The sequence below is a fragment of the Pempheris klunzingeri genome, chromosome 2 (genome assembly GCF_042242105.1).
Source record: "Pempheris klunzingeri isolate RE-2024b chromosome 2, fPemKlu1.hap1, whole genome shotgun sequence".
Lineage (NCBI taxonomy): Eukaryota > Metazoa > Chordata > Actinopteri > Acropomatiformes > Pempheridae > Pempheris > Pempheris klunzingeri.
In genome coordinates, this window is record NC_092013.1 from 3,095,631 (window position 1) to 3,119,853 (window position 24,223).

Consider the following 24,223-nt stretch of genomic DNA (forward strand, 5'->3'; position numbering starts at 1 on the left):
CCGGAAGTTGTTGACGCTTTCAAAACAGCCTCATTGCTGGTTATTTAACTGAGCTGCAAAACGATTTTGTTACTTAAATGCAAACCATGAGATGCATAAAAACTTATTTAAGTGTAACTTGCATATTCCCTATATGCATTCGTGTCAAGGTGCACACAAAAAAGTGCAGTTTAATGCAATTTTCACTAAAACCAAAACTTTTCCAGTGGTAAGAATAAGTAGTTGAACAAGAGTCATGTTGTATAAACATTGATCACATTTTACTGCAGCTACAGCCAGAAAAGACAAAACACAAATAATATATCCTTTTTAAGTTTTTATTTCAGTCTATTTTAATCTGTAAATGAGAAGTCCATTGCAGATGTCAAGGTGTCTGAGAGTTTGGTGGCAATTTTGTCTGCAGAGGGGAAAGAAAGAAAAGAAATACACATTTACTATGCATGACTAAACACAATCGGTAATAGGTAAAACACGTTTACTCCTAACAGCCTGCCTGCGTGGCTGTGCGTGTGATTACATGCCGCATCTCAAGCCCACTTAGCCATATTAAAGGGCTAGTTCAGATTTTTTTTTAGTGTTACCTACAGTAGATGGCTGTCGGCACAGACGCTAAGTGAGGTACTGCTGTGGACCGGAGCAGCAGGAAAACATATCTCAGCCACCTAAAGAATGTGAAGTGTACCCTATATTTAGAATATTTTCACCGCTTTAGCTTGTCAGAAAGCCCTCCCTGCCCTTACATCTGTCAGATTCCTTTGACAAAAACAGTAATTTTACTTCACAGAAAACAGAAGCTGCAGTTCAGATCAGAACTAACCATTTAAAACACCAAAGTCACACAATAACACAAACTAACTAACTGATTAAGGTAGTGGGGGGAGACTAGTAACTTCCGTGTTCTGTGAGGTAAAATTACTGTTTTTGTGAATGGAGTCTGGTGGCTTTGAAGCAAGTCTGGACAAGGAGAGAACGGCTTCAGTTTCCTGCCAAAAGAGCTGACGGCAGTGTGAAGTGCTGAAAATATTCTAAATATCGGGTACACCTCAAGTGATTGACCTTTTTCAGGTGGCTGAAGAAGGTTTTCTTCTGTTGGCCCTGTTCACCTCTTGTAGGTAATACAGTACCTCATACAAAAATTCCAAACTAAGCCTTTAACACTGGGGTTTAACATCTCCACTATGAAGTGACGACGCCCTTTTTATGTCTTTGACATGTTTTGTTTTTTACTTTTTAAAATGAGGCCTGTTGACCAAAACTAACTGGCTATGAGGTTATAAAGTTTTTTATTACATTTTTCTTAGATTACAGTAAAAACAGTTCTATTAAATCACAGCATGAACACACACCACACCACAGACAGTGATAGACAGTATTAGACGGAGACCAATATCTGTACAAACCAGCTCTTTTCTGTTGCTTTTTCCTCTTCTTGCTGGCAGCCAGGAGTGCCTGGCCCTGCTGCAGAGGATCCACGCTCACGATATCCTTCAAGCTCGGAGCTCTGGACGCAGCATCATTTGCAGACGTGTCAGTTTTTGACTTCTGAGATTTTATCTCCACCGTCATTGGTCCAAACTATTTTGAGCAGGACAGAAAGTCGTGTTAAATGAAACCGCATTTTTTACAGTTACAGTTTTTAAGTGCACAACACACTGGGAAGTAAACACTTTCTGCACTGTTACACACCTCTGGGTCCTGGTTGTCCTCCATAGATTCAGTTTCATCTTTAAACTCTGGGTCTTCCACAGGCCCCTCCATCATTCCCAGGTGTGAAGCCGGTCCTCCACCTTGTGTCATTCCAGTGGTTTCCATGCAGAACCCCATTTGAATATCAGGACAAGATGACTCTGAAACACAGCGAGAAGCAAATCCAACTTTTGGAGCAACCACTGCTTCTTTGGTTTGTTTTAAAAATGCAGGTAATCTGACAAGACCAAGGCCAGTCCAGGAAACCCCCGCCTTCTAAATCCAACACATGGATCTGTGAACACATGCAGTCAAAACATTCCCAAAGCTTTCAGTAGAGTAACCTTTTAATTTCTAAATAAACACATCTCCCTCCAATTCAGCTCTGAAAGTTGCTTCAGCCGCATCAGCAAAGCTTTAAAAGGACAGTTCTGATTTGTTGAAGAGGGGTTGTATGAGGTATTTATTCACAGTTGATGTATTACCTTGAGTAAAGGGCAGTCAGCACACTTCCTGTTCAGACAAACTAGCAAGAGTCCCACCAAAGTGTTCTGTGATGTAAAATCACCGTTTTTTCCAATGGAGTCTGGTGGATTTGAATCGAGTGAAAAGAGAAGAGAAGGGCCTCTGTCTCTCTTAAGGGCTGTGTGAAAATGTAAAGAGGTGAAAATATTCTAAATATAACATAGACTTAAACTGATGTTGATTTGTTTTAGCTGGGTCTTTTTTAGGAGGCTAAAATAAGTGTTCCTGCTGCCCCCGTCCACTGCAGCACACTGCTCAGCATCAGTCCTCTCTGTTTCTCCTACTGCACTGACTATGAAGAAGTACCTCATACAATCCCACTTCAAAAAACTACTACTACCACCACTCACTCTGAGTAGCTGCTGATTTCTGTTGACATGATGGTTTTAATAGGTTGCATCCAAGTAATATGATGTCATGAAAAGGAAATAACAAGTGTGTTAGGAGCTCTTGTGTACTTTTGTTTTTACCTGCAAGAACCTCCTGATTTCCTTTTTCAAGCTCTTCCCAGTCAAAAGCTTTACCCATCTCTGTAACGATCTCTGCGCTGACGTGTGTGGGGAGAGTGTGTGTCTCTGGAGGGTGTGTGAAGTAGCTGATCCTCCCCCTAAAGAACACAGCATGCTCAAATGAACACATCCCTGAGAACACTGTTTGAATGTTTGTCAGACTTCCAAAATCCTAATTTGGACCCACCCTGTCCAGTCCATTAACACGCTCTTTGCTGCTTTGTCAGTGTCAGGCAGTCCTCCCTTTCTCAGTTTGCCTTGACGTCGAGCAAGCAACGCCAAGAACTCCAGAGCCGTGTGAAAGTCTGCTACTCCGTAGTGCTCCGTGATCTGTACATCCAGACAAGAGGGCGCTGTAATATCAGTGTGCATGTGACATGACGAAGCGACATACAGAAAGGCTGAAGAACATGACATTAGGCTTGTCCCTGCAGTCCGATTTCACTCATCACGTGACGAGAGAAAGGAAAGTTGACCAACAAGCACATCGATAAGACGACGGTGAAGAGCAAAAGCAATATTTGGCAATGTTTTTGATTTGAGGGGAATGTGAAACCACCTGTGAGCTATTTCTTTTAGTTGCCTTTGAGCAAAGGCTCTGAGTGAATTCGAGATCCCTCTGGTAAACAGATACGCAGTGTATAAGTCTAAGGCTTTTATTGTGAAAGGTAAGAACGTGGAGTGAAGTAATTAAGTTTGCAGTCTTGCTTCAGGCTACTGAGCCTCTGTGTTATTATCTATAGTACAGGAGCACCTCACAGCCCTCTGCTACACATTTAATGTTCAGGATCAACGTAAACGTAAAAATATGTTTTCTTGTGAAATGTTGGTGTAATCAGTAACACCAGTGTTGTCACCAGTTCATCACACACCTGCGCCTTGTTGCAGCGTCGCAGAATGGCTTCAACGGGTGGGAGGGGATCGACCAGCTGTTCGATTTTCACACAGTTGCGAAGGATCATGGCGGCGTCGGTCGTTGAAGTTGCCATGACGATGCCGGGGCAGTCCAGGAGCTTAATGTGTTTGTCCAAATGCACCTCCTGCAGGCACCTGAAATCCATCACACCCATCAGGAAGGCTGGAGGGACACGAGCAGGATTTTCTGCTACGCAAAAAGACGGGATCAACTCACTTGGTGACGCCCGGAGTGGCTCCGATGTTACAGGCTCGCGCTCGTTTCAAACTGTTGATCAAACTGCTCTTTCCCACGTTAGGAAAACCTGCAAAACACGAGTGGGAACATGACTTTACCGCGGAGCGCCTGGCATTAAACCCAGAAAGAGAGAGCCTGGTGTGTCGCTCACCTACGACGCCGACCGTGATGGCCGTCTTTATGTCCAGGTTGCGGCAGTAGTTGCCGAGAAGCTTCATCAAACAATCTGCACCAACACAGGCGCTGCTGCTGAGGAGCTCCGTGGTGGCTTGTGTCACCGGTACGTTACTGCGCTTCTGTTGATGACGGAAAAAGTGAAATGATGTTAATCTGCAGCTTTAGTTTGAAGGTGAATTTGTATTATTAGATTGACCAGAATCTACATGTTTAACTGCCTACCAAGTTTCTGGTCTGTTGCTGTGTAGACGCTTTGAAAGCTACAGTAGGAAACTCATTACGAAGATATCTGATCCACTTTTCCACGATTTCCTTTGACACCAAATCTATAATCAAAGTAAAAACAAACCAATCAAGCAACAAATATGAATAAAACCTTTGTGATGAGGGCTGTGTGATACAACCAAAATCTCATATCCTGATAAAGACCCAGATTATGATACAAATCACCACAGAGCAACATTTTCTGTCAATTCAAAGAATAAATTGTTTTTTTAATGAATTCTGTACTGGACAAATAAAAGGTAGTTACTCCTATTTGATTATTTTGCTCCTTTAATTTGGTACCTTTGTGCAATTCATTTTCAATTAAGTATAAAATATAACAATGTATAATAAACGATAACATGAAACGTAATATATCATCATCCAACCTTACACATGCAAACACAGGCAATTCCTAAAACATATACTCACCAATTTTATTAAGTATTAAAACTATTTTCTTGTTCGTTCCACTTTGAATGACCGCCTGCTCCACCTGAGGACACCTGCAGCCCAGAGGGTCACGTGCATCCAAAACCTCCAAAATCACATCCGAGGCCTCCACCACCTTTAAAAAAACATTTATAAAAAAGACAAGTCCACGATGTTTTATTACTTTTATGTCACAGCTGAAGGAAAAGCATGATTCAGAGCAGTGGTTCCCCGTCAGATAAACTCCAGAACAACTTCACTGACACCTCCTGCCATTTTCCAATTATATCAGCTATTAATGTTGTAAAAGAGGATTTGGTTACAGCACTTCGGACCATTTGGTCAAGTTGAATTCATCCAACCACCACTTGGAATTGGTAGATTAAACTGGATGTTTCAACCTTTTATCTGTTACAATTTGAGCCATCCAGCTGTTACTTTTACTCTTTAGCTATCTAAATTAACAATTTATCCATTACTTTGAGTTATCTCAACTATTCAGATAACTGTTTCGATTCCTCTTCTCGCTCGCAAAAAAAGTTTTCAAACACTCTTAATCACAACTGTTGGTGTTCAGGTATTATTTGTGCCCGTCTGGAGAAATTATGATTTCTTCTTTTTTTCTTTAGTAGCTAAGCTATTCACAAATGTTTACACATACACCCTGGCAACTGCAGAAGTGCTTTAGAAGACAGAAATCTGCCTTTTGATAAACAGATTTTTGATTCACCACGTGAGATGATGAATGTATTTATTCAGAAGCCACTGCCTGATGTTAGTGTGCGGTATAAATAACTATCCTCCCACAGTTGTCGTCTTTGGGCTGTTTTTAAAACCCTTTATGACCTACCATCAGTCCGCCAGAGCATTTTTTTTTTTTTTTAACATTTACTGTACTGTACTGTAGTCCCATTTTTTGGAGTATTTTAACGTACTATACATCAATACAACCCTTACATCCTAAATTTTAATAATATGTATAGATTCATGCCTATACTTATTAAATAAATTGCCAAAAAGGGCAGTAAACCACAAAAAAAGTGAAAATCGTTTTTTTTTTTTGGTTTTTTGTTTTTTTACACCTTTCCTTCCTCTCAGGCTACAATATTGTTAGATACAGTGAAAACAGCTCCTCTACATCCACACACTGGATCTCATTTGCATTAAAACTGCAGAGTGATAATTCTACGTATGCACCTCTAAAATTGGAGCAGCTACATACCTTTTTAAATTCTCTGTAATAAGCTTTTCTTGAGTTCTCATTTTCAAAGTTGACATGTTTCTCCAAACTCTGCATCTCCATCTCCTGTGAACACAAAGAAGAAACACAAAAACGCCAGTTTTCATCACTTGAAGCGGCTCTAACGGGAGTCAGTTTCCACTTTAGCAGGCTGACACTCACCCTCTGCTCAAACTCTCTCTGTCGCTGTAGGATGTCATTCTGAAAGCTCTGCAGGTTCCTCCTCTTCATCAGCTCCCGTTCTCTAGACATTCGCTGCTTGTCCTGCAGGTCCTGAAGCTAACGAGGAGAAAAAATATAAAGTGAGAGGCTGATTTACGTTATTTATCAGCAGTGTAACCCTCAAACGTGAGCACAGGGCAGATTTTAAAGCACTCACCCTTTGCCTCCTGATTTCCTCCGGCTTTCTTTTCGTGTCTTTGACATGCTGCACAGACGACTGCTCTGAACTCTTTGGCCGCCCTGAAGCATCACTCTTCTGTCCGTCTTTACTCTGCAGACAGGAAAACATGCCAAAAAGTGTTTCACGGTGCCTGATCTATTAACACTGTTCAGCTGTTTACTTTGAATGCACGTATATGAAAGCTTGAGTGTAACATTCATGACACAATAAATAAATCTGAAATCCCTCCCCGCACACTTGTTTTTTAACCCACTGCATTGCCCTGGTAGCTCTCTGCATCCCATATTCTAACACTGAGTCCACCTGATGAGCTTATGTGCTTATTTCACATTCATTTGAAGGTAAACTCCACCCTGCTGATGTAACGCCAGGTTGTGACCAGAGTGCTTACCTTACTGGTAGAGTTTTGTTTTGGGCTCATTGTAACGTGTTTGAAGATGGAGAGAAGGTTAAATACAGTGAAAGTTTGATGATTTCATGTCTTTTACCATCTTAAAATGTAAAAGTAAAAGCACATGAAGCTACGACTGATTATTGTTCTTTGTCACATGGCTTTGTTGCCACAGTCACAGTCTGTTATTCCTCTACAACATTATTATGGACGCAGTTATGACAGCAGAAGCAATAAGATCATTTTTAAAATCAATATTATATGTCAAATTATTGACTTCTTTAGTGTGAAGCCACGTAATAAGTGGGATGATGTACAGACAAACCCCTTCGCTGTACATTATCCCATTTATTCAGTTTAAGACAATGAGATGCTGTTTTTTATTTCTATCTCTCTTTTTTTATTTAAAGAGTAAAACGGTTGTTTATCATTAGTATTATTAGTAGTGGTATTATTGTTATTATTATTATTATTAGTATTATTATTATTATAAGACTCTGGACTCACCTGGTGCAGTAATTTACCTCTGTGTAATAGTTTGTAAAAATCATTTTTAATACATCTTTTTTTTATTCATACTTTTATATATTTATATATTACCTAAGTTTATTCTTATTCTTATTCTTTTGGAGCTGTGTGTAACAAAAAGCAATTTCCCCCTGGGGATTATTAAAGTAATTCTGATTCTGATAATAAAGAACATAAACATAAACACATAAATATACATAGAGATTTAATGTAAGACAGTGAAGTCACATTATGTGTGTGTGTGTGTGTGTGTGTGTGTGTGTGTGTGTGTGTGTGTGTGTGAGATAAACCAGCACTACACTAAAATACTCTAATTTAAGATGATTCTGTATCTCAGACCAAGATGAAGGTGCAAAAACTCAGAGTTCGGCTGTTGGATGACAGTGTGGTGATGGAGGGTGCAGGGTCAGTGTGTCACCCATCCACCCCTGCAGCTGCCTGTCAGTCTGAGCACTGTTTACCTGCACAGTAATGTGACACCTGCAGGGTGTAACCTCACCTGACAGGGTCTGGGTTGTCATAAAAAAAAAATCCCCACTCTGTGATATCATCTCGATATCATCTTCCCTGCTGAATGATGGCTCCAGCTGTAAAAGTTGAAGTTAGCCACGTTAGCCGTTAGCTTACCTGAAACCTGCCGAGGAAACCGAGACGTTTGGCGCGTTTTTGTTCTGCAAAACGAAAGAAAACAGTCGATTAAATCCGTTTGAAATCCTCCACGGTTGTTTAAAGAGTGGACACAAGCAGCCAACACAGATAAAAACACACATACTAGCTTTCGACATGACTTCACGTGTGCAGCAGCAGCAGCAGCAGGGTGGATGTGCGTGGCGGTGACGTCAGCCACAACATCCGGCAAACATTTCAAAATAAAAGCTCACAGCAAGGATTCAAGGATCTTTATTGTCACACCAGCACACAGCTGTAAGCCAAAGAGGATAAAGAAAAATAAGTGAGAGCTCTAGAAAATAAACAAGAGCACTAGAAAAACTCTATAAAACAACAAAAGCACTATAAGAACACTATAAAAACAACAAAATCACTGGTCGCTGGTCTGCAGCACGGGGCCTCCCCAAGGGGATGGTTAGTAAAACTGTAATCTGTCACATCCAGAAGTCCTGAATATTGAACATCCAGGGTTTGGGCATTGAGGTAGTGGAGGACTACAATTTCCTGGGTGTTCACCTGAACAGGAAGCTGGACTGACAACACTCTGGTTTCAGTGTCTTAATGTGGTATTTTGGAGGGATTTTTGAAATTTCATCAGTCAAAAATTGTTATATTTTGCACCAAACAAATGCTGGTCAATCTTCAGGTTCCCAGTTTTCAGATGATGTCTCTAACATCCACGTGGCCTATGAAACATTTCTGGGGCCGTCACTGGATCAATGAGCAACAACTGGTGTCTCTGTGTCCAGCTGGAGATCAGGTCTGGTCTCCACCAACTCCTGAGAAAACTATTTAGCACCAAGAGTGAGTCACTAACTCTAACGTTTGTCAGTAAGTACTGGGTAATAAGCACACAGTGGCTTTATGAGAGCTTGTTTCTGAAAACTGCTGCAGCTGTCAGACATAGAGGTGAAAAGAGCACAGGAACTACGTTTGTGTATTTCAAACCCTAAAAGATATTCTTATATTCATCTGGAAAAAAAAGACCAGTCATTAAATGATTCATTTGGTTTATGTATTTTTTTTTTCCTTTTTATTTTTGTATTTGCCAGAAAGCTATATTTACTAAAAACAAAAAAAGAAACAATAAATATTTGCAGTACAAATCACAAATGGGAGAACATGGAGGTTTATGCAGGAGCCACGGAGGAGACCTCTGTCTTTGATGTGGACACTTCAGAGCCGTCGTCCACTTCTTTGCCAAAGAGCTTCATAATGCACACACGGAACTGGAGAAGAAAATAAAATAAAAAATGGAAAATAAAAGTACGTTAAACATGTAAACCGACATTTTCAGACGTAGAAATTTGATCCACGTGGTTATGAGACTGCCGTGCCCACCTGTCGGTTCATGAAGACATAGATAATTGGGTTGTAGATGGTGGCGCTCTTGGCGAAGTATGCAGGCATGGCAGCAGCCAGAGGATGGAAGGCGTATCCAGGGTTGGCAGCGGCAAAGCAGGCAAAAACGGTGTAGGGCCCCCAGCAGACACAATAGGCCACGATCATCACGACGACCATCCTGGACACTTCTCTCTCAGCTTTCTGGGTCGACTCGGACTCCTTCTGCTGCATGGCAACCTGAGATCGACAAATCAGCACATTTTATTCAATTTGTTCGTTCGTTTTTATTTGAATAGTATCCACCGATGCAGTTTAACACAGTTGCAATGTAAATCACTATGGTTCGACCGTTTATGATCCCAAAAAATGGCCCCAGCATGCACCACATTTTGACATATTATCTTCTTGTCTTGTCTTCCTCTGCGTTTTGCTGTGTGGCTCCAAGAGGCTTTGTTTTTTTTGTACGTCTGAATGTGATACACATGATCACCATATTTCATCTTTCTAGGTCTTTGAAATTATTACATTTTTCACCGGCCCTGACAACTTAGCCAATTTATATTTATTATTTATAATTACAAATAATAATAAAAATAAATATAATAATAATATAATATAATATAATATAATATAATATAATATAATATAATATAATATAATATAATATAATATAATATAATATAATATAATATAATATAATATAATATAATATAATATAATATAATATAATATAATATAATATAATATAATATAATATAATATAATATAATATAATATAATATAATATAATATAATATAATATAATAATAAGGCCCCCTCAGGCCCTAATGAAAACTGTACAGCTGTACACATTAATTAAAATATCCAGCTTTCAGCATTAAAAAACTGCTTTATACTACAGAAATACAATAAAATACACATACCACAATGCACTGGTACACATATATCAAACACTAATAGTAACATAGAGCACAATAGAGTACAAAAAAGGGTAAATATTGTTTGAAATGTATAGGACTTATAGGACGTACGGCACGGATAGCCAACCAGACTGCCAGGTAGCAGAGGATGATGATAGCCAGAGGAAGGAGACAGCACGTGACCATGAGGACGATCATGTAGGACTGGACTCCGGGGTCGTCACTGCCACTGAATACGTCAGGTCCGCAGGAGGTCTTCAGTCCATGAGGCCAATACCTGATGCAAGAAACAGTTAGTCTTCCTCCACACTGATGCGTTTAAAACTTTTTATAAAGAGAAAAAACACCACGCTACCTGCTCCATCCAAAGATGGGGGGTGCACACCACACTGCTGCCCAGACCCAGGAGAAAACTATCCCACCTGTGGCCCATTTACCGTCGAACTTGATGTTTCCAAAAGGTTTGCAAACAACTATCCATCTTTCCCAGGAGATGATGGTCAGGGACCAGAGAGCAGCGATGCCTGTGTCGGGAAGCAGGACACTCAGTGAAGACAACAAACACACAGTCTGATCACATCTGCAGCACAGAGTCTCTACAAACTGTAGAGAAACAAACCTGTGGCCACTCACCACAAACTGAGACCACGTAGCCCTCAAAGATGCACATCGGGTGACCCAGAATGAAGTAACCAAAGAACTGGTTGCAGACACTGATGGTGCTGGCAAAAACCGTCTCTCCGAGATCAGCGATCGCAAGATTCACCAGGATCCAGTTCAGAGGGTGACGGAGCTTCTTGAACTTTGCTGTGGCCACCAAGACGAGACCGTTGGTGAAGACGGATAAGACGACCACTATGAACATCCAGAGCGTCGCAACGTTGTAAACCCATCGGGGAGCAATGTGGTAGTTTGGCCCCTCGAAGGGATCTGGGAAAGAAAACAGATATTCAGTCTCTAAATTAGAACCTCATGTGGTCTAATTTTGTCTTTTTGAGGCAGCACATATTTATAAATGTACACAAATACAGTAAATGCATGTAAAACAATGTAAACTACAGAGTCTGTCTTTAATAAAAATGAGACTAGGGTCTATTTTCTGTCATTTTTAAACTGTGTTGTACGATAATACACATATTCTTTCATATCCAAATGCATTACATTTGAGTCAGACTGTAGTTTAAGTTGCATTAAGCCTATTTGAGGAGAAATGCACAAACTCAGAGGTCATCAAAATGATCGGAAAAACACAATAAAACCACATATTATTCACATTTGGCCACATTTGGCTTGGAGAGCTGAGAGATGAAACTCTAATCTGTAATTCATGTTCACTATATTGAGCACAGAGCAGCTCTGTAATAAGTCTGTATATACGGACACAAACTGTGGAGCTCTGCACTCTCAAATGTCAAATGTGAGGCATGAAATTCATTCTTGCTGATACAAAATGATCAATAAAAACCAAACATGTCTTTGAATGTTGAAAAAGTTTATAAAATTCAATCATACTGACTTCAGGATTTATGTAGATTGTTCTGTCCTTCCTGGTTGTAGTTCTTTGCTTTCTGTTACAGTCACGATCATTTACATTCCCATTCAATATATTTTTTAAAACAACCTGATAATACTGTACCTCTGGTGTGATTGCTGTTTGTGTACACGAAGGCAGATCCCCTCGTTGTGTCCCCGTAGTACCGCCTGGCAGCAAACACCTGTTTTCCCCACTCTTCTGCCATCCTGGTCTTACAGTAGAGGAGTCGGCTCTTCGGGTTACTGCTGCTACACATCTGACTTTATAGCTTTTATACTCGTGCCTCGGAGACCTCTGATGGGATTAGGCCACAATCAAATTACAGCCGTGGTGTGCTGGTACTCGGCGGCAAAGTGAGAACAAGGAACCTTATTTTGAACTGTAATTAAAACTATCAGCTTATTGGGTTAAGTCAGAAAAAGCCTGAATAATCTGGTTTGAAAGCCGATTTCCATCCGCTCCGTCAAAAAGGGGGTTATCTGGTAGACCTGTGACTAACACATAAAGGTACATTTTGAGCAGCAAAGTGTGGCAATGTGGAAATCAATGAGTAATAAAGCAACAAATGCATGAATGTGTTCAGAGAAATGTTCGTATTTCTACACTTTTGGACGCAGAAGAATCATTCAACACTGAATTGCATCTGTTGCATCACATCAATATGATACCAAGTTGATTTGGGATATTAAAACAAGCACAGCAGAACTGTGGATGTAAACTAGACTTTACATGAAGCAGACTGTGATGCTGTGGTCCTCTTAAGCACACATGTGGACCCCGGTGGGCACGAGAGGACGGCAAAGTCCTAAAGCAGCTTTATTGGAGCAGGCAGTGACCCACAGAAGTAGAATAGTTTGACAGTGGCGGTTCTTGACATGTGAGGGACGTAAGACACCTTTAATCCTTCCGGAAACAGGGTTCACCTCAGAACATAAGATGTTTCAACACTCCTGTGATCCCACAACTCACGGCATTGTCCTCGTGGCAAGGGCAAAGTGGGTGAGGGGGCGTGATACCTCAAAGAATATATATGTATAAGTATATATATTACTTGAATTTGTTAATAGTTTTATACTCCTTTATACTGTATAGCTACTGTTTATTTATCTCCTTCCTTTATCTATTCATCTATTTATCTTATTTATCTACTTTTCTTTTATTCTTTTTTAATCCGGAAGCGGCATTGAAGTCAAAAGGGCAAAGCAAGAATTTCACTGTGCGGTGAAACTAGTTTTTAATCCGACAATAAAACAACGAGTTTTACCATCAAGTTGGAAGCTGGTTTAATAAAAAAAACACGTGAGTTACTGCAGTTTGGTGAATTTCAGACATGCTGTGCACAGATTTTTGGCAAAGTGACGCTAAGTGACAGCTGCGTCCGGCCAAAGCTCTTGAGTTGTGTGTATTTAGGGGACGAGAGCTGCCAGCAGAGTGAATACTAAGTACAGTTGCCAGCGCGGGTCACGTTCCAATATAACTGAAATTTAATTATACTAATTAGCTTTTGTACCATTAGATGGTCCCAACAACCGTCAAGACTGGATTTGAGTGGGATCAACAATTTAAAAACCTGCGCTTCCCTTCTGAAAATCTATTTCTTTTACCTTATCATGGTTATGTAGTGATAGTTCTTATATTTTACTCTCCTAAAGTCCTCAGTATGTGCGTCATGTGTGTGTGTTGTATATCGCATGTTGTATTTTTAGTACGTTATTATGCCAAGCACATTACTAGAGGGGGAGACAACGCACTTTCACTGCACAATGCAGAGATATGTTGATTATGTGATGAGTAAAAACTTTTAAAAACTATCACACCCACTTCATGACCAGGTGTGAAGGTGAGCTCTCACTTCTGATCCTTCACACAACGAACGCCTTTGAGGAGCGACAGTGAGACCACGTAGCCGTCTGGAGGCATTTCTGGTCGGATGCAGCCAGGAGGAGGCCTCTGAATGGGTCTGATCACTTGAATCTGGTGTGTTGGAGCAGTTAAAGGACCAGAGGGAAGAAACACTGATGTAAATAATCGTTTCTCTTCATCTTCAAGAAAATATTCTAAAGAAAAGTTATCAGTAGCAACATTAAGTTGTTACTCCTGCCGGCCTCAGGGTTAAGATTTGTCACACTGTCCTGGTTTAACTGGGGCGCTTGAATAACACAGAGCTGTCGTTAATCATATCAGTGATGATTCAAAATGTCTGCTGCAGAGAAGAACCGTCGCAAGAAAACATCAATTAACTCGTCTAATTTCTAGTTTTAATCTTTTCTGTTTGTTTGATTTACTTATTTTGCAGATTTCCCTTCGGGCGTGTATGTGTTTTTATTTTGTAGGTCACATGATGAACTCAATAGACTGCAGTAGTGTTTGACAGTAAATTAAAAACTGCAGTTATTTTATTCAGTCAGGTCTTAAATATCTCTTCACTGTCATAGTGGATCTACTGTCGCTTTAAATTATTTGTTGTGCTGCTTTTAACATATTTGCATATTCCCACTTTCTATCTTGCATTATGATGTTTGACTTGTGTTACTTAAATAAAGTTTGATTTGATTTAATTTGTTTAAAATAGATAAAATCAAAATGAGGGAGTTGAGGCTGTGTCTCCATCTCTTTGTGTCGCACCTCCAACCACAACCTTGTTGATCCTGAGAAATAAAGGTGAACATTTCTCATGTCACAACAGACCAAAGCAGATTATACGGACAACTCAGGTTCCTCCACAAAGCAGATTAACACAGAGTAATTACTTTCTGGCATGTTCAGTCCGTAACTCTTTAATCTCTCCGGAACGACAGTTCCCCTCAGGAGAAAGCACAGGTTAAGGAAGCAGCTGTGGTGATTTGCTTTAATCTGCTGATTCAGTCTTTTTCTCCGATCTGCTTCTTGCAGATCTGATGCATGTGGACATGAGGACTGCACGTCCAGAAGAGGACGGATCCCAAAACTAAAGAAATCTGGAAACTTTTCTTCCTTTTTTTCCTCATTTCCGTGCAAGTGTGGCCGTAGTCTTGATGCATTATTATTATAATCAGAGTTAACTGATGACTCAGGGGAGAGTATTTTGCTTTTGGGATCTTACAGTACATTTATGTGTCATTGAAGAGGTGGAGCTAATTTATTTTTCTCCCCCGTCTGTGTCCATGTGATGCTGTGATGGCTGGAATTCTGCTAGTTCTGAACTATTCGTGTTTGGTAAAAGTTCACTACTGGCAGAACTCGGATTTGCCGCCGACTGCCGTCAGGAGCCTCCATGAGCACGGCGACCAGGGGTCAGAGAGGTGTGGTTTACAGCAGGTGGTCTTCAGGTGCAGAGACGGTTACTTACACTGGTGTGAAGTGCACAGAGTCCAACTTTGCACACCTCATGTTCACTTCACATCAATTAATAATCTTGATAATCTCAGATTTGTGTGTTATTGTGTTGTAATGATTTCTTGTCTTGTTTTTCTCTTTGCTCTCCCTGCAGCACAGGTGACCCCTGATGGTTAGACAGGTGACCACTTGTGTGTGAGGGATAATGTGCAGCGAACCCCAAGTGCATTATCCTGCTTATTACAGGGCTTCAAAGAAATCAACAGCTGGAGACAAAATACTGACTTTAAAATGATTTTATTGATTTGAAAGCATCCAAAACAGACTGTACAATGACTGATTGACCAATCGCAGTCGAGTATAACTGTAACGACTGGTTTTAAAGTGCAGTTTGTAGGATTTAGTGGCGTCCAGCGGTGAGTTTGCATATTGCAACTGAATCCCCGTCGTCTCACCAGCACTCTGGAGAAACTACGGTGGCTATGAGGTAAATAAATAAGGGATGACGTACAGCAAGCTAATCCTTACCCTGACACAGCCACGTCATAATAAGTATGATCCTCCATTTGTCAATATTTGGGTTCTCAATCTTCCCACAACAGAAAATCGTTGTTAAAAAGTGCAATTTGCTTAATATGTGCATATAACTGTGAGCTGTTTATCATAATTATGATTTCTTATCATTTTTATTTTGGTTGCACTTGGTGTTACTTTTCAAATTTGAAATTGAAAAATTGAAAATTATTCATGCCTGCATTTTATGCAATGTGTGTGTGTGTGTGTGTGTGTGTGTGTGTGTGTGTGTGTGTGTGTGTGTGTGTGTAAACTCTGCAAAGTAAAGCCTTTAAGTCTCTGAACCACGCACAAGCAGCATCGTGGGAAACAGATAAGAACGGCCGACGCTGGCTCCACCTGTCGGCTAGAAATCAAAACTTTCACACTCCAGTGACGTCTGATATGTTTTTACACATTTGAATCACTTGATTTATTATCAGATGTTCTGAGGAAGAACTCAGATATTTCACTAAAAACAGCAATTCTGCTCTTACAAGAATCTTCACTTAAGTACAAGAGTAGAAACAGCAAGATGTTTTTAAAATATTAACATAAAACTAGGTTGGGTGGAACGGCTCCTTTAAGAGAGTTTTATTATTCTATATATCAAATTATTTTTATCATTAATAAAGCACGTCAGCTGCATTTCATTGTTACGGATGATATTATATTTTTGCTATCATCATATTACAGTATTATATTTAATAAATTGATCATGTGTTGTGTTTGTAAAATCTTAATCTGAAAAGTAACTTGTAACTCAAAATTGGAGTAAAAAAAGTAGAATATTTTTGTTGTGAAATGTTTCGGAGTAACAGAAAATTAAACCACACAAATAAAGTAAAAGTACCTGAAAATTGTACTTTATTATTAGTGCAGAAAAGACGTCCTAATCTTCCCTATTTAAGACAAACTGAAGGTGAGATAAAGACCAGGTACAAACTCCTGCTGCATGTTAAAGTGTTTGCACAGCGTGTGAAGACTGGAAACATTTTCTTCTCTGGGACGATGCTGAATTACACATGAGGTTCATCTCAGGAGACTAATTGTCTGATGATCTGATCTGTTTCCCCACTTTTGCTTCCCAGCTGTGAAGTTGTAGACCAAACGTACATCAAACTCGTTCACAGAGATTATTGAGGAGTAACTACTATGGGTTTCCACTGACCTCAGTCCAATAAAGATTTTAGGACAGATATGAGACTAAAAGAATAAACACTGCTGTTATGTACATCCGGGTTGCAAAGCCTGGTAACGACACAAATCATCACTTTCATCATTTATTTATTTCAACTTTTTTGTTTTTCTTTGCATATAATTCTTTATCAGTAAGAATAATTATTATTTACAGTCTGTACGTCATCTGAAGTAACTGTGAGCAGCCTAAGCAGGTCCCACTTTGGAGACTTCAGTGACCGATTGGCTTGTTGATGAGTCTTCATCATCGCCTTCACTCATCCCCAGCATCTTCCTCATGCACGAGCGGAACTGAAAGGGAACAATATCGTGAGCACATCTGTTGCAGAAGGAAATATCTTATTATATTATTATTATAATGCAAACTGTTCATGGTACGAAGTTCTGAAGCTGTATGTGAGTTTTAAAAGCCACCATTAGGGGGCGCCCCCCTACGCCCTCTTCCCTCTTCCACGTGAGCCATCTGAAATCAGTTAGCTAGGAGTGGAAGTTCGTTACAAAACAGCCAAATATCGTCACTTTTCTTACTCTAGTTGTTAAAAAAGAAATAAATGTAGCATCTTGCAGTTTAAACAGAACTTTTTTTGTAGAATAAAGTCGTATAACTCTCCACTTTTTTGCCGCTCTGTTGATTAACATTAAAACGTTGCTTCAAATGCCATAAAAATCTCATCAAAACACTACATTTTACGCAACTTTTCATTGAGTGATGAGCCTTTTTTTTCTGGTTTGTAGCCTGTAAGCGTCTAAAGAGGTGTTTTAATGTTAATCACCAGAACGACATAAATAGCTGCAAATTTTATAACTTTTTATGACTTAAAAAGCTGCGTTTAACATTACACGATGTAAAAAGCAGCATCTTGACAGTTTGAATGCCATTTTTAACACTTTCTGCTTGCTATATTCATGGAAAATACTCAAATGTAAGTTCTGTATGTAAACATAAACTGCTCAAGCTAAGACATTTAGTATTGTCATACAAATTACAAAAAAAGAAATAGGAATGGGTTTATGTTTTGAGCATATGAGTCGGTCTGGGCCAGAGATGACGATAAGAAACCAAAGTCACCAAAAGTCACAGCAGCTCCTGTCTCAGCCAGAGAGAAGGACACATCACCTGTGCATTTATACCTGACACCTTCAGGAAGCTGTGAGTGAGACTGCAAACGTGACCCAAATAAAATGTGCTCTTTCTTGTTTGTCACAGTTTAAACTCTGACAGCTGAGCGGACACAAAGTTATCACCCCGGCTGCAAATAGTCTTTAAGAGGAAAATGTTCTGAATCTTACACAGTTGATTATTCACATCAAGACAATTATTTTTTGGTTTACAAGTTTTCTGAAATGTTTAAAAATGCAAATGATATATTATGTGATTAAATCTGCATGTGCATACACCTCGACAACAGATATCTGAACATTGGATAAAGTCAGGTTGAAAATTATTGTTTCATTTTGTTAACATCTCAAAGCCAAAGGTTTTTTTTTCTTCTAATAACTCCATAAATCAGAAAATACTGTCAACAGCCATAACAAAAAACTTTTCAATCAACACGTTTTTTAGGAATTAAATCAATCTGATGTTAAATGAATGAATTACATATGAACTAACCCTCTCTGCAGAACCCTTCAGAATAAAACTGGAACGTTTGGTGACAGTAAGCGCTGTTTCTGGCTCAGTGTGAGAAAAAACTCATTTTGAGAAAACAGCCTTTAAAGATGGGACAAATCTGCAGGAACAGATCGACAAAGTGCAGGAATATAATCACTTAAATGTGTCTTTTGGGTGTTTTCTTTCCACTAGTCTGAAAGAAGACATGTTATGGCCCACAATTACTGACGAACATGAACCAACCTGCTTGTTGAGGAGAACGTAGATCACTGGGTTGTAGACTGTGGAGGCTTTGGACAGACAGGAAGGGATGGTCGCCAGCCTCAGGTCAAACGACTGCCCGCGGTTATTCACAACCCACAGAGCAAAGGAGGCATACGGCAGATAGCACACCAGGAAGCCTATCACCATGACCACCACCATCCTGCTCACCTCCTTCTCCGCCTTCTGGGTGGAGGCGGACTCAGCTTGGGCCTTCGCTGCCTGCGGACGCAGAAGCATGAAATCAGCACATGCCATCGCCCCAAACCCAACATTCAACCTGAAACACACACACTGCGTACCGATTTCAGCACTAACAGCAGCTGTGAGTAGCAGAAAACGATGGTGGTGAAGGGGACGGCGAAGCAGAAGCAGAAGAGGAACATCACGTAGGACTCGTTGTTAAACTTGTTGTCGGTTGTGTACCAGTCCGGACCGCACGAGCACTGCATGCCCTCTGGGATGTACCTGGAAGGACAAGAGGGGGGGAAAGTTACAAAAGTCGTTGAATGATTAGATTTCTAGTAGAACTAACTGTTGTGCGTTTGGTCGTTTGACACTGACCGACTCCACCCAACCAGAGGAGGAACCGCAGCAATCAAAGCAAAGACCCAAGTCAGTGCGCAGCAAGCTATCGCGTGGTTAGGCCTGAAGACAAAGTTCCCCAGCGGCTTGCAGACGACAAGCCATCTCTCAAGCGCTACCACAGCCAGAGACCACAGGCTGACCATACCTGGAGCCAGACAGGGAAGAACAAGAGACATGAACTGATTAAAAGTGTGTAATAGAGGCTAAAACATTGTAATTATCACTCTGAATATCAGCTGAGAGGCAGAATTAGAGGCACTTCTGGATAAACTGCAGTCCGCTGAAGTCTTTACTGGCATATCTTACTTCTACATCTTAATTGAAGAAGTAAGTTGAATAAATATATGACATTAATAGGCAGGTGGTAGATCAGGTTTGTTTTTTTTAAACACTCCCACGTCTCATCTTCCATGTTGGACTCAAGAAAGCTTCATAAAAAGCTAAGTTTGCTCTGATAATGACGAGCAAAATCTGTATTTCAGCAGGAAATCAACAGCAAAGATGTTAAAGTGATTCATATAGTTTAAGCACAAGCTGTAGCTTTTTGTATATGGTGAGAAAATTAAGTTACAAGATGCTGTTTCTGTGGTAAATCTCAAAAAAACTAATTATAGAATATATAATACCTATTATATATAAATATATATATTGTCATACAAGAAAAAAAATCTATTTAATACCATGATGCTGATGGCAAAACTAGACTTTTATCCATAATACATTGTTTTGTTGTCCCATAAAATTAGCAAATAGATCCAAGTTCAAAGAAATCCTGTGACTTTTTTTGTCACTTTTGAAGAATTCCTGCCATTCCTTTAACTTCTCACCACCAAGAGTTGCCGTAAATCCTTCAATCTTGCAGCCCAGCGGACCAAGAATCATGTATCTGAAGGCGAAGCAGTAGAAGCAGGTGAAGGAGCCCACAGAGGCGACGAGGAGGTTCGCCACGGCCAAGTTCACCAGGATGTAGTTCAGATGAGACCGGAGCTTCTTATACTGAGCAGTACATGCGATGGTTAAGACGTTAATGCCTGTACCGGCGACAAATAGGAAGAACATGAACGCTGACATGGAGTAGAACATCCCCAGGTTCCCCAAGTGGTCCTGGGGAACCAGGAACGGGCTGAGGGATGTGATGTTGTTGGTTTCCAGGGGGATGGGGATCCAGAAGTCCTCTGGAAGCTCCGCTGGACGATTTCCCCTCATTTTTCTCTGATTGTGTGTCAAATAGAAATTCAAGCACTTGTCAAAAATGTTAAACTAGTACAAAGACCACAAATGGTTTATATCTGATTTTAAAAATCACTGATACACTTGATGTCTTCTGTTTGAGGTTCGTCTCTCTCTGAAGGGGCGTTAAAGCCGCATTTATAGGAACTTTGAATATTACACAGGCTTAACTTAATTGGCTCAAGGAGCGGATTTAAAGCTTTGGTTTACAGACCACACACACACAGAACACATATATTTGTACATGTGTGCAGACATTCATTCAGTAAGAAAGCTGGCAGGGATCAACTCATCGCCTGCAGATGTAGTTTGATGACCTATTTGGCTCTGAGTAATCCAGGTTGGACTGATTTACCTCCGGATGGAGCCTTGTTTTTCCTTGATTGTTGTATTTTAAGAGGAGATTTTTATTTTCAATTATCATTTTTTAATTTCTCAGTAAAAAACGCAGTGGTGGAAGAGGTACTCAGATCTTTTTCACAAGTAAAAGTAGTAATACCACACTGTAGAAATACTCTATTACAAGTTCTGCAAGCATTAGCATCAAGATGTACTCAAAGTCATGCAGAATGGCCCATTTCATAATCACATGTATCCTTGTATCATAGCTATCGATGCATTCATGTGTTCATCACTTTAATGTTGCAGCAGGTAAAGGTGGAGCTCATTTTAATTCATTTCTCTCTCTTTTATACATTTTATACATCACTTTACAGACTGAAGCTGAAGCCTTATGATATGAAATAACATCACAATTAATTATTCTAAGTTATTGATTGGTTTTTGTATCGTTAAAGCTGTCAGATAAAAGTAGTGGAGAAACGTTATAATATATTTGCCTGTATGTGGTGGAGTAAGTAAAGTAAAAGTACCTCAGATGTGTACTTGAGTGCAGTACTGTAGTAAATGTGCTGAGTTAATTAAACAGTACAGTTTGTGTAACAGCCTCTTGCATGTTGCAGTGAATATATGACACATAAGGAAACCAAGACCCAATATACATGTTTATATATTTTTTATTTTTCACCTTGCAGATTATTTATTATTTCTTCATTATTCAGTTGCAACATTGCATATATTTCTTTTTTCATATGACAAAACACACGTTTATTCTTATTTACAAATCACAATCCTCAGTGGTCTTGAACAGCCTCGATGTTCAGTCTATGCAGGCCCAACTTTGGAGACTTCAGTCACCGATTGTGACGTCGAGGACTCCTCCTCACCTGAGCTCATCCCCAGCATCGTCATCATGCACGTGCGGAACTGAAAGGGAAAGTGGTGGTTAAGATTTACCCCCGATTCTGCAGAGCGTTCGATCATCTCAGCGTTATCGTCACACATGAAGAGAACTGAGAGTTAAAAAGGGTTAAATGTGCCGTTAAAGCCACTTTTTTACTGAACTTTAAGATTTACTTTGGTTGTGTCAAAAGAGGCAGCAACACAAGCGGCATCTGTTTTTAGTGGGACTGTCTCGTTTTTCATTTCTTTCAACACACTGTGGCTTTAATTTGCATCACATCGCTGGCAAAGTGGATAAATTAATGGCTGAACGTGTTTTTTAATGTGTTAGTCAGAGTAATCATTTTCCAAATTACTATTTATTCAGACTGAGCTGTCTGCCTGAGACACATAAGATGTACATCAGATGATAAGGTAGAACATGTGTTTTCATTTAAGCACAATTTGTAAAGGCCCCAGGAGGCTTTTGAGGCCCCATATCAGTCATACTTCTTTGCATCAGAGTCAAAAAGTGAGTCCTTTTCCTTTTAACAGACCTGTTTGTTGAAGAGAACGTAGATAATGGGGTTGTAGACTGTAGAGCCCTTGGAGAGGCAGGACGGTATGGTCGCCAGCCTCAGGTCGAACGGCTGCCCGCGGTTGTTCACCACCCAAAGAGCAAAGGAGGCGTAAGGCAGCCAGCACACCAGGAAGCCCATCACCATGAGGACCACCATCCTGGTCACCTCCCTCTCCGCCTTCTGGGTGGAGACGGACTCAGCTTGGGCCTTCGCTGCCTGTTGAGTTGAAGAAGTCAAAGATTTGTTAGTTTTTACTAAGTCAGCAGCCTCACTGTATTATTTTCTGACACATTTATCCAGTTTTGATCTAAAAAATCTGGACTCTGTCTGTCGGAGTCACGTCTTTATTGATGGTACAGCCTCGCAAGGACTGAACTTTGGCGTGTATTGACTCTTAAAGTAATTTAAAATCATCTTTTCACAGCCGTAAGCTAAGTCAGTCAGATAATAGACATAAAAGAACATGCCTTCAAATCTAAATGTTGTCTTTTTTAGTGTCAATCGTTTTCAGCACAACAAAGTATCTGGATTTGAGCTTTGTGCTGTTTGTTTGTCTCACCATTTTCATCACAATGAGGAGCTGAGCGTAGCAGAAGATGATGGTGGCGAAGGGGACGGCGAAGCAGAAGCAGAAGAGGAACATCACGTAGGATTCATTGTTGTATTTGTTGTTCGTGGTGTACCAGTCTGGACCACAGGAGCACTGCAGGCCTTCTGGGATATACCTGCACAGATAACACAAGAGCAGTGTAAGTGGCACATCCCGGCTTTCCAGATGCCAGATAAGATGTATGTGTGTAGGCTTCTCTCTGCTGCTTACCTGCTCCATCCGACAAGAGGAGGGACCGAGGCCATCAGGGCGAACACCCAGGTGAATGCGCAGCAAGCTATAGCGTGGTCGGGCTTGAAAACAAAGTTACCGAGTGGCTTGCAGATGACCAGCCATCTTTCAAAGGCTATCACAGCGAGAGACCACAGGCTGACCATTCCTGGAATCACAGAGACAGTCAAAACCTTTGTCAAAGCTCCCCCTGTTGAGTCCTTTAACGAAGTGCCGTGCTCAGAATAAATCAGTTCATTCATCCAAAACAGCAACTTAAAATCTTACCACCAAGCGTTGCCAAGAAACCCTCAACCTTGCATGCCAGCGGTCCAAAGATGAAATATCTGGTGGCAAAGGAGCAGCAGGCGGTGAAGGAGCCCACGCAGGACACAAGAAGGTTTGCGATGGCCAAGTTGACCAGGATGTAGTTGAGGTGGGACCGGAGCTTCTTGTACTGGATGGTGCACGCAACGGTGAGGGTATTAATGGCAGTGCCAACTACAAATATGAAGAACATAAATCCTGCCATGGCGTAGAAGACGGCCGTTCCCCCCAGGTGGTCCTGAGGAACCAGGAAAGGGCTGAGTGCCGTGATGTTGTTGGTGTCCAGAGCGACGGGTATCCAGAAGTCCTCTGGCAGCTCCGTGCCACGATTTGCCCTCATTTTGATTGTTTTATGGGACTATTAAACACAATCCTTATAAATCAATAGTCCTATTTGGTTATGCTGTTGTTCTACCTAAAGAAAAACAAAAGCTCTGAGAGGCTGCAGTGTGTCTGCGTCCCCAAAGTCTCTAATGTCAACCTTTTCTGGAGGACTGACTTATAAAGCGCCCCAGCATGCTACTCATCCCCATTAAAACTTTAATTAATTCTATAATTGATTGATTGATTGGTGTTTGCATTAATTAATGTAAGTCTTTTAGCGGTTTCCCTTTGGGGATGGCTCACAGCTCTGACATTAAAGCTTGTGTAATGTCCGGGCTGGAGCCAGTTTCTGCCAAACACTCAGAGAAAACAGTGTGTCGCCACATGCAGAAAATCTAATATTGAGCGTTATTGTAA

At 40.5% G+C, this 24,223-nt stretch overlaps 4 protein-coding genes across 4 annotated transcripts; all 4 read right to left on the reverse strand.

Annotated features, from left to right (window-relative positions):
- Window positions 1–306: 306 nt before the first annotated feature.
- Window positions 307–8,099, reverse strand: gnl3l (G protein nucleolar 3 like). The gene is made up of 15 exons (XM_070844382.1): window positions 8,081–8,099; window positions 7,936–7,979; window positions 6,366–6,479; window positions 6,149–6,265; window positions 5,969–6,052; window positions 4,747–4,882; window positions 4,273–4,376; window positions 4,025–4,169; window positions 3,853–3,940; window positions 3,593–3,770; window positions 2,908–3,050; window positions 2,682–2,818; window positions 1,687–1,847; window positions 1,401–1,575; window positions 307–397 (listed from the first exon to the last, which is right to left on the reverse strand). Exons 1-15 carry the CDS (start codon window positions 8,091–8,093, stop codon window positions 333–335), a joined length of 1,704 nt encoding a protein of 567 aa, XP_070700483.1. The 5' UTR covers window positions 8,094–8,099; the 3' UTR covers window positions 307–332.
- A 1,008-nt stretch (window positions 8,100–9,107) lies between these two features.
- LOC139209095 (red-sensitive opsin) lies at window positions 9,108–11,980 on the reverse strand. Its single transcript, XM_070838785.1, has 6 exons — window positions 11,878–11,980; window positions 10,875–11,171; window positions 10,597–10,765; window positions 10,353–10,518; window positions 9,319–9,558; window positions 9,108–9,206 (listed from the first exon to the last, which is right to left on the reverse strand). Exons 1-6 carry the CDS (start codon window positions 11,978–11,980, stop codon window positions 9,108–9,110), a joined length of 1,074 nt encoding a protein of 357 aa, XP_070694886.1.
- A 5,048-nt stretch (window positions 11,981–17,028) lies between these two features.
- On the reverse strand, window positions 17,029–20,509 carry LOC139218870 (blue-sensitive opsin). The gene is made up of 5 exons (XM_070850601.1): window positions 20,131–20,509; window positions 19,280–19,448; window positions 19,018–19,183; window positions 18,698–18,937; window positions 17,029–17,133 (listed from the first exon to the last, which is right to left on the reverse strand). Exons 1-5 carry the CDS (start codon window positions 20,507–20,509, stop codon window positions 17,029–17,031), a joined length of 1,059 nt encoding a protein of 352 aa, XP_070706702.1.
- Window positions 20,510–21,697: 1,188 nt separating this feature from the next.
- On the reverse strand, window positions 21,698–23,822 carry LOC139219433 (blue-sensitive opsin-like). The gene is made up of 5 exons (XM_070851282.1): window positions 23,444–23,822; window positions 23,156–23,324; window positions 22,895–23,060; window positions 22,312–22,551; window positions 21,698–21,799 (listed from the first exon to the last, which is right to left on the reverse strand). Exons 1-5 carry the CDS (start codon window positions 23,820–23,822, stop codon window positions 21,698–21,700), a joined length of 1,056 nt encoding a protein of 351 aa, XP_070707383.1.
- Window positions 23,823–24,223: the final 401 nt, after the last annotated feature.

Excerpts from the sequence above, each read along its gene's own strand:
- gnl3l (XM_070844382.1), bottom strand. Across the intron at positions 6,053-6,148 it reads AGAGAGAGTTTGAGCAGAGG|GAGATGGAGATGCAGAGTTT; the intron begins GTGAGTGTCAGC and ends TTGTGTTCACAG. Across the intron at positions 1,848-2,681 it reads AAATCAGGAGGTTCTTGCAG|AGTCATCTTGTCCTGATATT; the intron begins GTAAAAACAAAA and ends GCTGTGTTTCAG.
- LOC139209095 (XM_070838785.1), bottom strand. The coding sequence starts at position 11,980 with ATGGCAGAAGAGTGGGGAAAACAGGTGTTTGCTGCCAGGCGGTACTAC. Across the intron at positions 11,172-11,877 it reads AAACAGCAATCACACCAGAG|ATCCCTTCGAGGGGCCAAAC; the intron begins GTACAGTATTAT and ends TTTCTTTCCCAG. Across the intron at positions 10,766-10,874 it reads CTACGTGGTCTCAGTTTGTG|GCATCGCTGCTCTCTGGTCC; the intron begins GTGAGTGGCCAC and ends TTCCCGACACAG.
- LOC139218870 (XM_070850601.1), bottom strand. The coding sequence starts at position 20,509 with ATGAGGGGAAATCGTCCAGCGGAGCTTCCAGAGGACTTCTGGATCCCC. Across the intron at positions 18,938-19,017 it reads TGCTGTTAGTGCTGAAATCG|GCAGCGAAGGCCCAAGCTGA; the intron begins GTACGCAGTGTG and ends CTGCGTCCGCAG. Across the intron at positions 17,134-18,697 it reads ACGTTCTCCTCAACAAGCAG|TTCCGCTCGTGCATGAGGAA; the intron begins GTTGGTTCATGT and ends GTTCCCTTTCAG.
- LOC139219433 (XM_070851282.1), bottom strand. The coding sequence starts at position 23,822 with ATGAGGGCAAATCGTGGCACGGAGCTGCCAGAGGACTTCTGGATACCC. Across the intron at positions 23,061-23,155 it reads CCTCTTGTCGGATGGAGCAG|GTATATCCCAGAAGGCCTGC; the intron begins GTAAGCAGCAGA and ends TTATCTGTGCAG. Across the intron at positions 21,800-22,311 it reads ACGTTCTCTTCAACAAACAG|TTCCGCACGTGCATGATGAC; the intron begins GTCTGTTAAAAG and ends TTTCCCTTTCAG.